Here is a 12,714-nt window from a genome sequence, read left to right as displayed (position 1 = left end):
ACTACATGCTGTAACTCATGAAGGACTACAGATGACCATAATACTTTGGATCGTCTTTGGGCAAAAGCTACAACGGTGTTCTTCTGGAAACAGACCTTTGTAACCCTTGTTAGCACAGTGCAAAGTGTCTGCAAAAACCAGCGAATGTCCTACGTGTGTACAATGCGACACATGGTAGTAGTTGAAAAGAAAGTGAGGTCGAGGTCTTTGAACTTTAGGAGGACTTATCAAAAACCCTTTCGCGTAGGATGGTTTTAGATGAATGACCATGAAAGTTACCTACAGGTTTACTCATTGAACTGAACTTTGTTCAAGTAATGGACAAGAGAAAAGAAGTTTATATATAAAAAAATAAAAAAAATTGCACTCAAATGCTCTAAATGTGTTGATGTTGAGAAAATTGATATCATCCCATGATCCATTGTAAGTGTGTATCAATCTTGAGATAAGGCTGTTTAAGAGCTAGAAGGATACTCATAGCTCACTTTTTCTTTATTTAGCCGCGTCTTCCAAATCAAATCTTCATCGATAGTAGCTCAGGATCTTTAAGAGACATTCAGTAATGCAAACAACAACAACAAATAAAACCCCACTTAAACCTCGCAGTGTGGACGGTACAGAGCGTGGAACCAGCAACAATTCTGTTTTGATCCTTGCAACTAAAAAGTGGTCTTTCTTGATATGTATCGTGTCCTCTTCACAACACATCTGCTTAACATCCAGGCACTGGAAAGGTTTGCTATATTCACGTACCCGTTTACTCACGGTCAGCAGAACATGACATTCTCTCTCACAAAGTAGCAGGTAACATCTGTTACAGTCTAACAACAGACAGACACACAGATAACCGGAGAGTCTCAATTCCGGGACTTCAAACAAATAAAACAAACTGATAAAAGGAAGAGAGGAAACCAAAACATTACAAACTACTACATTTATTCTTGTTTAACAGATCAAATGTCATCGAGTTGAACACATTTCACTATGTGCATGAGACATGACATCAAGTTGAAATACAGGATAAAAATAAAAAATATTCACTTCATTTGGTAAAATACGTGAATTAAGATTCTAAGCGTCAACCTCCCCCAGAACAACAGAGAGAGGAGAGAGAGAGAGAAAAAATAGTCCATATGGGCAGATTCTGCAACAGAAGAAAAAACAACAACAAAGACATGTAGTATGGGCAAATGGATTGAAATGAGAAGACCTTTCCAACAGTGGAAACGGTTATGAAACATGCAGACTTTAGTAACAAACGCAACATATCAGAGACAAGCTTCGAGCAAGAGAGAGATTAACGGGCATACGATGCATAGCCATGCACACTAACGATATGTGAAAAGTGGGGTTTTAAATCTTCTAATTACGTCAAGATCATAGTTTTTTTTTTTTTTAAATCTCCTAATTGAAGATTAGGATTGTTAAAGGATAATGATGTATGATTTGCTAGGTCGTGTTAAACTTTGGAGGAGTCAACAGGACGATTACACGTATTGTTGCATATACTGTAAGTATCTCAGACGATATGAATCTTTGTTTTGCAACCTGCATTAAATCCAGTTCCTGCCCAGGCTGATCGGGCTAGTGAAACTGTACTCTGGAGAAGTAGTAACTTTTAGCTCTAATTTTAGGTCTCTAGAAAATACTAAATGAAAGCTTTTGTTCTTGGTTTAATATTACACCATGGGCAGGCTTAAAAGAGCTATCAACAGTTCATAGACCCCCCACTCATTAAAATGATGACAAAACTCTTAAGCATAAACTTTATGGGGGAACAAAAACATACAGTATACCGTATATATTTATTTTTTAATATGCTTAAGTATCAGATTTAAGTTTCAAATCTGGCGAGAAATGGGAATCTCTTCATATGAAATAGCTGTAAATGTATTTTAATGACTGTTCTCACATGACAACTAATTGGAGAGACGTGTAATCAAAGTTAATTAAAATAAATATTTATCATTCCTTTTGGAGCTGGAGGGGCCTGCAATGCATTACTTTGTAATGTATACTTGGGTTCATCCAGTAATGCATGAGTTACAGTAATCCATGCTTATTATTTGCCAAGAAGCTAGGTTTAAGGTTAGCTAATACACCTTTTGGTTTACATATTGGGTGTGCCCTGTCCTACTTGTCGTTATGTGATGTCATTGATATTCCAGCTAACTAAACTCATTGTTAGCTTTTTTATATTGTGTATTTGCTTCCGCCACACACAGTTCTTTGATTCCTGCACTAATACATGCTATTCATGTTGTCCATCTAATCCTTCTTTAAAGAAATAAAACAAACTGGCAAAGGTTAAGAAGACTACGGCTAAACAGGGATTCATCAACAACAACAAAAACAGAATATTGGTGGCTGGGATAGATTTAAAAAAATAAAATAATGGACTGCATGTCCCCAAGCAGTGAAGGAATAAATAAACCAACACGATATAGTATCTTTGAAGGTTTGTAGTTATACAGTAATGGACTACACCTAAAAACAGACTTGTGAGTCTTGAAAACTCATGTACAGTGGCAATACTGTCTGGTTTAGGAGAACTGTAAAACAAACAAACAAACAAACAAAAAAAACTTTTATGCTCTCTCCCAAGATGGCTGCCGGGCAACTTCCTGTCAGAGTGTAAATCACTACGGGTGACTTCTTAGGTGATCATTTGTAACTGGCTAGCTGGGAGCCAAGTGTCAGTGGCCATCTTTGTCCAATCTAGGCTGACGCCATTTGGAGGCCAGTAGCTCCAAACTGGAGTCCCTGGTCTTGAACCGAGATCATTTTAAAGCCACTAGCTGCTAGAGATTGTCTCTGTCAGCAAAGGTGTTCAACATCATTTATTCAATCATTATACCAGCCAACAATTTGCAATTTTGTGTGAAAAAGAAACTGCCATGACTAATTCTTGACCAGGTATTTAATTAATGTCAATTGCTATCCTTCCAGTTGGACTCTCAAACGTCAATGACACCAAACACATTCTTAAGGTATTCCTTCTTTTCTAGGTGAGAAATCTACCCATATCTGGGATCCAAAATACATGCAAAACTTTATTTCTCATTCTGTTGGGTTTGTAAAAAGTTATATCATGTACCTGTGAGCCACATCCAAGAGTTATTTTGAGTAAATGTTTAAAAAAAGGATTAGTTAATGAAATCTCTCCAAAAACACTATTAATTGGGTGTGCTTTACTGTACATACAATCCATTCTTCACACTCATGCACAATGCAATGATAATCTGACCAACACTGTATCATGGCAAAGCCATGCTGGTTAAAGGTGGTGTATTCCTCATCGACACACTGTTCCTGCTCTTTTCCAGTCAGTTCCCATAAGAAATTATACGCTACCCTATTATGAACCAGTTTCTCGCACTGCTTACGCAAAACCTTTCATCCAAAGGCTGTTTTTCTCCCTAACATGTTGTTTTGCTTGCTGTAAATTGCTGTGTCTAAGGTAACACAGAGAAAATACACTACAGCATGTTATGTTCTGAACAGGATGTGATGCTTAACTAAAATAGTGCTCGTTCATTAATCTCTCCAACACATCTACTACTTAAACTCCTTCCAGAAAACGTTTGCCACGATGTATCAACGTTTGGGTTGTTATGAGCTTTGGAGATGCCACAAAGTAACATTAGTAGCAAAAAGTAACATTAGTAGCAATACGGCAACTCCCTGCCAGAAATGGATTATCCACTAAAAATGCATAACTCCTAAAGTAAGTCACTGCTTTTATATAAAGCGAGAGATTTAGCGGATTACACACCAGACACAGACAAATTGCTCCAAAACGGTGAAAACACAAACCACTGTTAGGGATGCATTGCAAGGGCCCTCCAGCTTTGAAGGGGTTACACAATATTAGGGAGTATTAGTTACAAAATGCTGAAAATTGGCACGCAGAAGAAATCACCTTACAGTAGCAATGCTTCAGCCAACAAGTGGGTGTAGCACTGGAATGTTGAAAGGAACTAAAAGCAACATGGAAAAGACAGAAAAAAAAGGATGTTGAGAAACTGAAGTCTTAGTTCAGATGATGAACAACAACTAAAAGGAATGCTGGAAAATGAGAGATTAGAAATGATCCAGAGAGGTTAAAAACAAACAGAAAGAGATTGCTCGAAATAAGAAATGTCTTTCCCCCCCAATCAAGTTGAATTTCAAACAAACACGACCCTTATTGCCTTTTTCTTGAAATGATCAAACACATGAAATGTATGGAAATTAGCACATCCAGCATAACTGGGCAGTTTGGAAAAAAACAGTCTTTCAATGTACAGTAAAGACTTTCAGAAATGAATGATTAGGACGAGCTACATGCCAGGAACATTCAATTGTGTGTGCAAGTTTGGGGCATGTAAATCGCTACATCAAATAGCTTTGAATTTGGTACATTTGGATTTCTTAGGAAGAAGTTTCATTTCCCCTGAAATATACAGTACCCACACGTACAAGTTAACGATCTCGGACAATTACACACAATCAATTACCATCAAAATGCTTCTTGCTAAGTACTTGACGTTCCAAAAGTACCCTGCAATATCTCAAAAAAAAGGTTCAGAATATTTAGCTCCAGTTTTGCTGCAGTGCAAAATATTCCTGATTTGCACTAGCATTTTTTTTTCCCATTGGAGCCATTTTCACTGGTAAATCAGACAGTTATTTTGCCCCAGTGCAAAAACCAGGAGAAAAATATTAAGAAACCTCCACTCTAAATTTGGCAAAATATAAAACACAATGAAAAAGTTAAACAATTTTGAGCATTATAACAAAAAAATGTCAAGCGCGTTAAACAAGTTTAAAAAGGTAACACAAACAAACCTTCGCCAACAGATAATAAATCAAAAGTAGCATAACAAATATACCATGTAAAAGAAAGGAAGTACTTGTATAGCATCACGTATGTGTGAATGGTTCAGGCAGTAATTAGCACAAGTATTCAGTGCGTAATAAAAAATGAAATGTTTCGAAGTTTGGTTTTATAGGGACCGCTATTGGCGGAGAAAGTGGTGCGGATTTAAAAAGCTACCAATTGAAATGGAGCTCATCACGGTGTTAAGTAGTCATTAGCACAAGAGAATGCAACAGTGGTCATTCTTGGGATGCATCGGTCTTCAAAATATGTTATCTATAATGAAATTCCATTTTTTTCTTTACCAAAAAGGGCGGTCACTATTTGACATTTTGTTGTCAATATCGGACTCCTTGTTCTATACCAGGGGTAGCCAACTCCAGTCTTCAAGAGCTACCAAACAGGTCAGGTTTTCAGGCTACCGCTGCTTCAGCACAGGTGGCTCAATCAGTGGTTCAGTCAAAGACTGAGCCAAATGTCCTGAAGCAGGAATATCCTGAAAAGCTGACCTGCTGGTGGCTTTTCAGGATAGGAGTTGGCTACCCCTGTTCTATACTGTAGATGTATTTTGACCATGTAATGGGTTTGAAATGTTACAGTGGCCTTCCATAAAGAGTGCGTACAACTTCCATTAAGCCATTAATATTGTCAGTGTTCTGCAATATAGGGGTTCTTCATCTATACGACGTTATTGAAAATTGTGGCAATAAGAAATGTTTGGAACGTAAGGAGAATACGTGTACCAATGACCTACACAAGTCCCCATGAAATACAAGGATAAAAAAAAAAATCTATTCTATTCATTACACATGTATTTCCATTTGTAGGTGTATTGACGTTACAATTTAAATGACTCATTTCTTTATCTTTTAAATGAGCATTGCGTAGAACAGTAAGTTTAAAAAATATATTATTTGTCGTTAACAGTTCGTTGACAGTTCTTGCTGTTATTTGTATACCATTCTATACTAAACTGGAACGAACAATCAATCAACAAATGTAACTCGCCTTAAGAATTAAAAGTTACCCAAACTTTCATTTTACGTGCAACGTGATCGCGTGGACTTTTTCTGTAACTGTATTAATCCCTGACCACATGTCATCCATTGAAGGACCACCGTGCATTCAACGTAATTGAAATATAATTGACAAGAATTTGGCACCATATGAAAATGCAATGAAATGTAAGGATAACACATGTATACGTTTTGTAAAGGGCCTATGAAAAAATGAGAGATCGGCAATCACAGTGCTAAGCCGCTTTCATGTCATAGCTCCATCAAATTCCTCTCTGCCAAGGTCAATTTAAAGCACAGGTCCCTTCAATGTTGGGGGAAAAGAAAAATGGGGATTGTATAGAACAATTAATTAATTTAAGAAGAAATGTGCTTGATTTCCTGCAGCACCAGTTTGGCATTAAAGGGACTTTGATAAGGAACTCCCAACAAAGGTAATCCCACTGAAAGTATTCAGTTCTCCATGTATGTCAACTAAATGACATCTTTGGTATTATTTTAATTCTGGTCCAAAATGGAACTATTGGGCAGTCCACCAAAATCCAAGCACAAAGTATTCTACAGTGGTGCTGCCCCCATTCTACTGTCCAATGTTTTGATTCCATGTTGGATTTTCACCAGCGCAGACAACAACATGGTGGCTGCTTCTGGACTAATGATTGGTTGATTTTTGTGTTGCTACGTCCATGGTGATCACTAGGGCCACCCTCTTTATTTAGCTTTTGGGGGGCCAATGGGGGGTTTACAACTAGAGATGTGCAAATTTTACACAAATGTTTTTGAACACAGCAAAATTAACTGGGGGTTTTTTTTTGCGGCAAAAAATGACCCCCCCAAAAAAGTTAGCACGGTCACATGACCAATGTAATGTCATGTGACCGTGGTATTTTTAACGTAACTTTCAAACAACAACAATTTGACAAAAATGTGGGAATGTCCTCATTGTCGCCAATGTCACCAGTTTCAGATCAATATCATCCTTTGCTTTGCAAGATAAAGTATAGTGACAATTTTACTGAAGTCGGAAGTTCTTTAAAAAAAACATCTCTGTTTGCAAACCAATCGTTTGCAAGTAATTCTGGGAAGAAGCATTAAAACCGACAAACACAATTAGGGCTTTCTGGTCTGCAACATCATAATACAAATGTGCGTTTGAAAGTTGAACAGTGGGGACTGTTGCCTTAAATTAGGTTACTGCAGTGAAGGAAAAATATGGAACAGGAGACATGAAAACGTGCCAAATACAGTACAGTTGAGGTTGCTGGCATTTCAGTGCAGGTCTGTGCAAGGGATGAAACCTGCTTTTAAATAGCAACGATTAGAGCACGAGGGGGGGGGGGGGGAAAGGGGGTGCCAGATACATCTGTCATATCACAATCAACATCAAAACCCCCAAAAGCTTCTTAGAGCCTCTATTGCAGAGTTTACCAGCCCCAGCCCCCAAGGACCACTAACAGTGCAGGTTAAAGATGACCCTGCTTGAGCACAGGTGGTACAGCCAAAAAGATTGGCCCATCTGTGCTAATGAGAGGAGGGCCTTAAATCCTGCACTGTTAGTGGTGCTTGAGGACTGGACTTGGGAACCCCTGCTCTACTACAAAATGTAAAAATTGTAAACCAGAAACGTTGGCTTGTTGCATATGAAAAAGTGCAAATCTAAAGTATTTCCTTCAATTAGCATCCAACATAGTGTCTTATAATCTTCAGTAGAGCATCAACACATTCATTGTAAAGACTATGCCATTGCATGATGTAAATCTTTGCTGGCGCATAGCAATTACACAGTGTACTGCACTGGTATCCCTTCTGGCTGTGAAGGATTAATTATGGAAAAGGCACATCTAATGAGGACAGTTCAGATATCTTTGGACCAGCACGTGTTCTGCAGTTGCTCAACTACATATTCAAGGGATGCCCTGCTTCTTGGTACATGACTGTGTGCACCTCTAAAAGCACATACAGGAATGGCACACCCACACTTAAGAGTTCATACATGTAGACATAGTTGTGTTCATTGTCCCTCATATGGAGATTGGCACCTTGCAGAAACCCATGCATCCAGTTAGATAGGCGTCTTGGCATGTCAAGCAGCTCCCTTGTCACCATAAGAGGCCAGCTTACAGTTTTCCTAAACAAGGAAGTCATGATACCTGGGGAGCTTTCCTCTGAACTGCTTGAAGCACTATCAGGACTATCCGTGGTGATGCCAACAAGCTGCGGTTCTTCATTCTTCCACATTTTATCTTCCTCCTGGAAAAGAAATACGTGTCGTGGGCTTTTGAATAGAGCAGGTGAGCAGTAAGAGGCATTGTCCTGTCCGAAAAAACAAGATTTTAAGTGCGCAAAGAAACCCTCTGTTGCAATAAGGGAATATAACCCATATACACCCAAGTGATAGAAATATAACACAACCTTGGAAGGTATAAGGTCTGCAACTGTGGATATAGGAGTGAGAAATCACTCCTAGAACTGAAACAAAAGAAAACAAGCGCAGACGCAAATGGTGAAGTTCAAATCAATTAATATATATTAAAAGGTATGATATCTGCGTACATCAGTGAAGACAAAAGTAGGCACATCGAGCACTTAGGTTAACATGTTACCCGGCACCACCAGACGCACAGGAACCGTAGAACTGCAGCAACCGCCGTGTCACCAAGATGGGTGAGGTAACGCTGATCGTCCGTCGATTTAGGCCGTCACTGGCTGGCTTAGTCTGGCTCTACGAAGTCTGCAAGAACGTCTTTGCACCGTGCCCGCTGGAACCGCCGTCAGGCTCGTCTCTCCGGAAAGTCCACGTAGTTTTGAGGCTGATTCACGACTTGCCGCAAGGCAATCCTTGCCGCAAAGTGGATTGGTGACGTCACAAGAAAGTTCGGAGCAAGTCTCGCTACACCTCAGCCAGGGTATATGGCAGAGATATAACCGTAGGGGCTAGATACTAAATATATCCAACGCACGTTTCATAGCATAAGCTACTTCATCAGGGTTATCCTGCCATATACCCTGGCTGAGGTGTAGAGAGACTTGCTCCGAACTTTCCTTGTGACGTCACCAATCCACTTTGCGGCAAGGATTGCCTTACGGCAAGTCGCGAATCGGCCGCAAAACTACGTGGACTTTCCGGAGAGACGAGCCTGACGGCGGTTCCAGCGGGCACGGTGCAGAAGACGTTCTTGCAGACTTCGTAGAGCCAGACTAAGCCAGCCAGTGACGGCCTAAAAACGACGGACGATCAGCGTTACCTCACCCATCTTGGTGACACGGCGGTTGCTGCAGTTCTACGGTTCCTGTGCGTCTGGTGGTGCCGGGTAACATGTTAACCTAAGTGCACGATGTGCCTACTTTTATCTTCACTGATGTACGCAGATATCATACCTTTTAATATATATTAATTGATTTGAACTTAATTCACCATTTGCGTCTGCGCTTGTTTTCTTTTATTGTCCTGTCCGCCCTTCCCCAAAATAATTTATAGATCTAGTTTTTCAGCCAAAAAACCTTGAGCAATGTGAATTGCAAACAATTAGCACACAATCAAATGATAAAGTCCAATTGGAAGTGTTGGGACTTTATTTTTTATTATTAATCTGGTGGCACTCATTTTGCATCAGTTTATCTGTCTTTGATAGTGAGATTTGCTTGCCTCTGGATGTAGAGAATGATATTATCATGGAAAAACAGTGATGTGAATGAGTAAGACATCAATAAAAAAAGGACACAGAAATAAAGACATTAATTAATGCCAGATAAGCAACTCTTGGCCCACCTGATCTGCCCTACCTACCTGCTGTGAATCAGCACGCACAAACACACATATATACTGTACATACAAAAAAATACACCCTTTACAAAGGGGACTGAAGATGCATTTCAAGCTGTAATATACAGTATGTATCTTTTATTGTGAATAACCGTTCTTCATATATATTGTACATTATAGAGCAAGTGACAGCAAGTCCTTTGGGTCACGACTTTCCTTCTCCACCTGTGTTCATTTTAGGTCTGGTGCGCTCTCCTCTCATACTTTCTATCCTGGACTGTTCAAACCACCTCCTCCCCTCCTCTGTCACTATGAACCCCCAAATCTCCAAGCCCTAATCTAGAGGTTCTCAACTCCAGTCCTCAAGATCCCCCCCATACCCCCGTCAAAAGGTCAGGTTTAAGGATATCCCAGCTTCAGCACAGGGGGCTCATTCTTCGACTGATCCACTGATTGAGCCACCTATGCTGAAGCAGGGATATCCCGAAAACCTGACCTGTTTGGGGGAGAGGAGGGGGAGGCTTGAGGACTGTAGTTGAGCCACTCCTGCCCTAATCCATGGTCAACAAGTTCTTATTTTACTTCACTCCAATCTCCTTGTTAAATCCCTCACATAACCCGATATCATGAAGTGAAACGCGTGGTCAGCGCAGAATCAAGTCCAATAATAAAAGAGCTGAATAAATATTCATTTCTGGAAGAAAGCAACGGAACCAAAATAGAAAATCTCTGCCTTGTGTGTCGGGAGTATAGGAAATAAAAGACAAAGGCTCTAATCATGAAGTTGAATATCCCACAGGGAGGAATGCACTGGGTTATAAACAGCAACAGTTGGTTGGAAAAGTTGTTTGCTATTAAAAGCAAAAAGGATTGCCAGTTTCTAGGCAAATCTTTGCAAAGTTTTATTCAACAACCTATAATGTTTTATTTAACCCGTTGCTCTGTCATATTTTGCTGGCCACTTTGGCAGCAAAAAGGGTTAAATCACAGCCCTGTGACTACAAATAAACTTAAGTACTAAAATATATACAAAATACCAGTTACAGGAGTGCTCATTTGCATACCATTACCCAGAATTCCCTGGAATTGTATGCCGAGATAGTATAGGGAAAAGGTAGGTTTGTGGACCCATCTGAGACATGAGAATGTGCTCACGGGGTACTTTTATTTGCTGTATGGTGCACACTGGAGGGTTTTTGCCTCTTTTTTTTTTTACTCACCATAACTTACCTGGTTGCAGCAGTAAAATACTCATTTATAACAATAACATGTTAGTGGGCTACAATTGCATGCTGTTAACGGCAGATACATCATTTTTGTCTCACCTGGATCTTGGAATCAGTTCTTCGTTTCCTTTGTTTGTTATTTGAGAAAGAGTACATAAAATGGGGTTGGCAGTAAAATTTACCTGTAAAAATAAATAAATACAGAGGGTTCAGTTTACAATTTCACTTAGCACATGCATTCCAGGTATAGTTGGCTGAACTCTGAACCCTTTTCCGATCATATTAATACGTTTGCTTTTTTTAAAGTGTGCCTTAAGTACATCGTGTTGCTGGCCCCTCAACAGCGTAGGGATTAATATTATTGGCAATATTTCTGGTCATCATTTGCACATGTTCCAATGGTTCATACTTAATATGCTATGAAAACGTCTTCCCCATGAAACGGAAAAGCGTCGTAGCAGATTGAATAGGGACCTATCAAAGTTTCAATAAGGGAGAGGTCTACTAAATTGCGCTATGCTGTAGCAGTGTAGTCCATTCACTTGGTTGCTGAAGAGGGCAGCAACCAATTGCACTGCAAGCCTTTGCGGGTCACTTCCATACTGAACGGGTTAATCTGGCCCAAAATCCATAGTATCCCCAAGGACTTAATAATATGAAGGTATCCATAATGTATCCAGGATGATACAAATTGCTGAGCTATGAAAAGGTTAATCCAACCTACAGTATCCTCAAAAATGCAGCCATGTACCACAAAAGGATTATTTGATTTATTTAGAGAAATGAATAGGATACACAAGCTTTCGTTGCATAGGAGTTATAAATCGTTTATCCACTGTCCCAGGTTTCAAATGGTTTTATTTTATTACTGGATAAAAAGAAAAAAAATGGGGATCATTTTGATGACTAGGCTTTTGCAAAACCTTGAGAATGCGATTTACAAAACGTGTCAAAACTAATGCTAGTTCCTATTTTAATGATCATTAGGGAGAAGGAGGGCTCAGTGAGTAAAGACACTGACTCTGGCACTGAGTTTGAAGCAGGGGAACCTGGTTCAATTCCTGGTGTCAGCTCCAAGTGACCTTGGGCAAGTCACTTTATCTCCCTGTGCCTCAAGCACCAAAACATAGATTGTAAGCTCCACGGGGCAGGGTCTTGTGCCTGCAAAAATGTCTCTGTAAAGTGCTATGAAAACTAGCAGCGCTATACAAGAACATGCTATTATTATTATCATCATTTTGCACATTGATTTGTTGCGATTATGCAGCTAACCCTGGGTTTGTATGAGCATAACACGCAGCTTTACTAGAACAAGGCACTACACAACAGCATATATGGTGGTTGCTCCCAGAAATCATTATTTTGGTTCACAGTGCTTCAGAAAGTACAGTCACACTATGACAGTATCGCTGGGGGTACTTTCATCTTCCATATTTTCTGTGCATGCGCTCCTCTGTCTTATGCTACTCTTTGTCCCAGCCACAGTACGTTATTTGCTCTTCATATTTATTGTATATCGTTACCCCTTGAATTCCTCTCCAACGTAATTTGACTGATTGGTAGTGTTGAGCATCAGATAAAGGGACATATTTACGAAGTGGTGCTTTTGCCATAAGACGCCGTACACCTCTGTGTCTAGAGTCAATTTACAATATTTGTAATACACAGACTTGTTCAGTCTTGGAATCCTCGCCAACATGTTCTGGGCTCCCAAGTGTCAAGACGGCGAGTCCGCATTTAGTGAGTTGGGAAGCACTTCTTCCCTTTGGACCTCTTAACTGCCTGATCAAAGGAGGGGTCGGACTTGAGTTCTATATGGTTGCAGGATAAAAGTGCTAGAAACCTTTA

General features: G+C 39.8%; 1 protein-coding gene across 16 annotated transcripts in view; it reads right to left on the bottom strand.

The window, feature by feature from the left end:
• The window catches only part of MICAL2 (microtubule associated monooxygenase, calponin and LIM domain containing 2), a 238,216-nt gene that overhangs the window by 69,732 nt on the left and 155,770 nt on the right, over positions 1-12,714 (bottom strand). For 14 of the 16 annotated variants that reach the window (XM_075567121.1, XM_075567123.1, XM_075567120.1 and 11 more), the window contains 2 exons: positions 10,966-11,048; positions 8,028-8,127 (listed from right to left, as the gene is read on the bottom strand). In XM_075567121.1, coding sequence (XP_075423236.1) covers positions 8,028-8,127; positions 10,966-11,048 — 183 coding nt within the window. Of the gene's footprint in view, positions 1-915; positions 1,145-3,922; positions 3,981-8,027; positions 8,128-10,965; positions 11,049-12,714 lie in introns of those variants that run through there. The other 2 variants (XM_075567134.1, XM_075567133.1) reach the window with 2 other exon arrangements.

This window comes from Ascaphus truei, chromosome 12 (genome assembly GCF_040206685.1).
Source record: "Ascaphus truei isolate aAscTru1 chromosome 12, aAscTru1.hap1, whole genome shotgun sequence".
Lineage (NCBI taxonomy): Eukaryota > Metazoa > Chordata > Amphibia > Anura > Ascaphidae > Ascaphus > Ascaphus truei.
The sequence above is the reverse complement of the archived record's forward strand: the minus strand, read 5'-3'. Positions and strand labels throughout refer to the sequence as shown.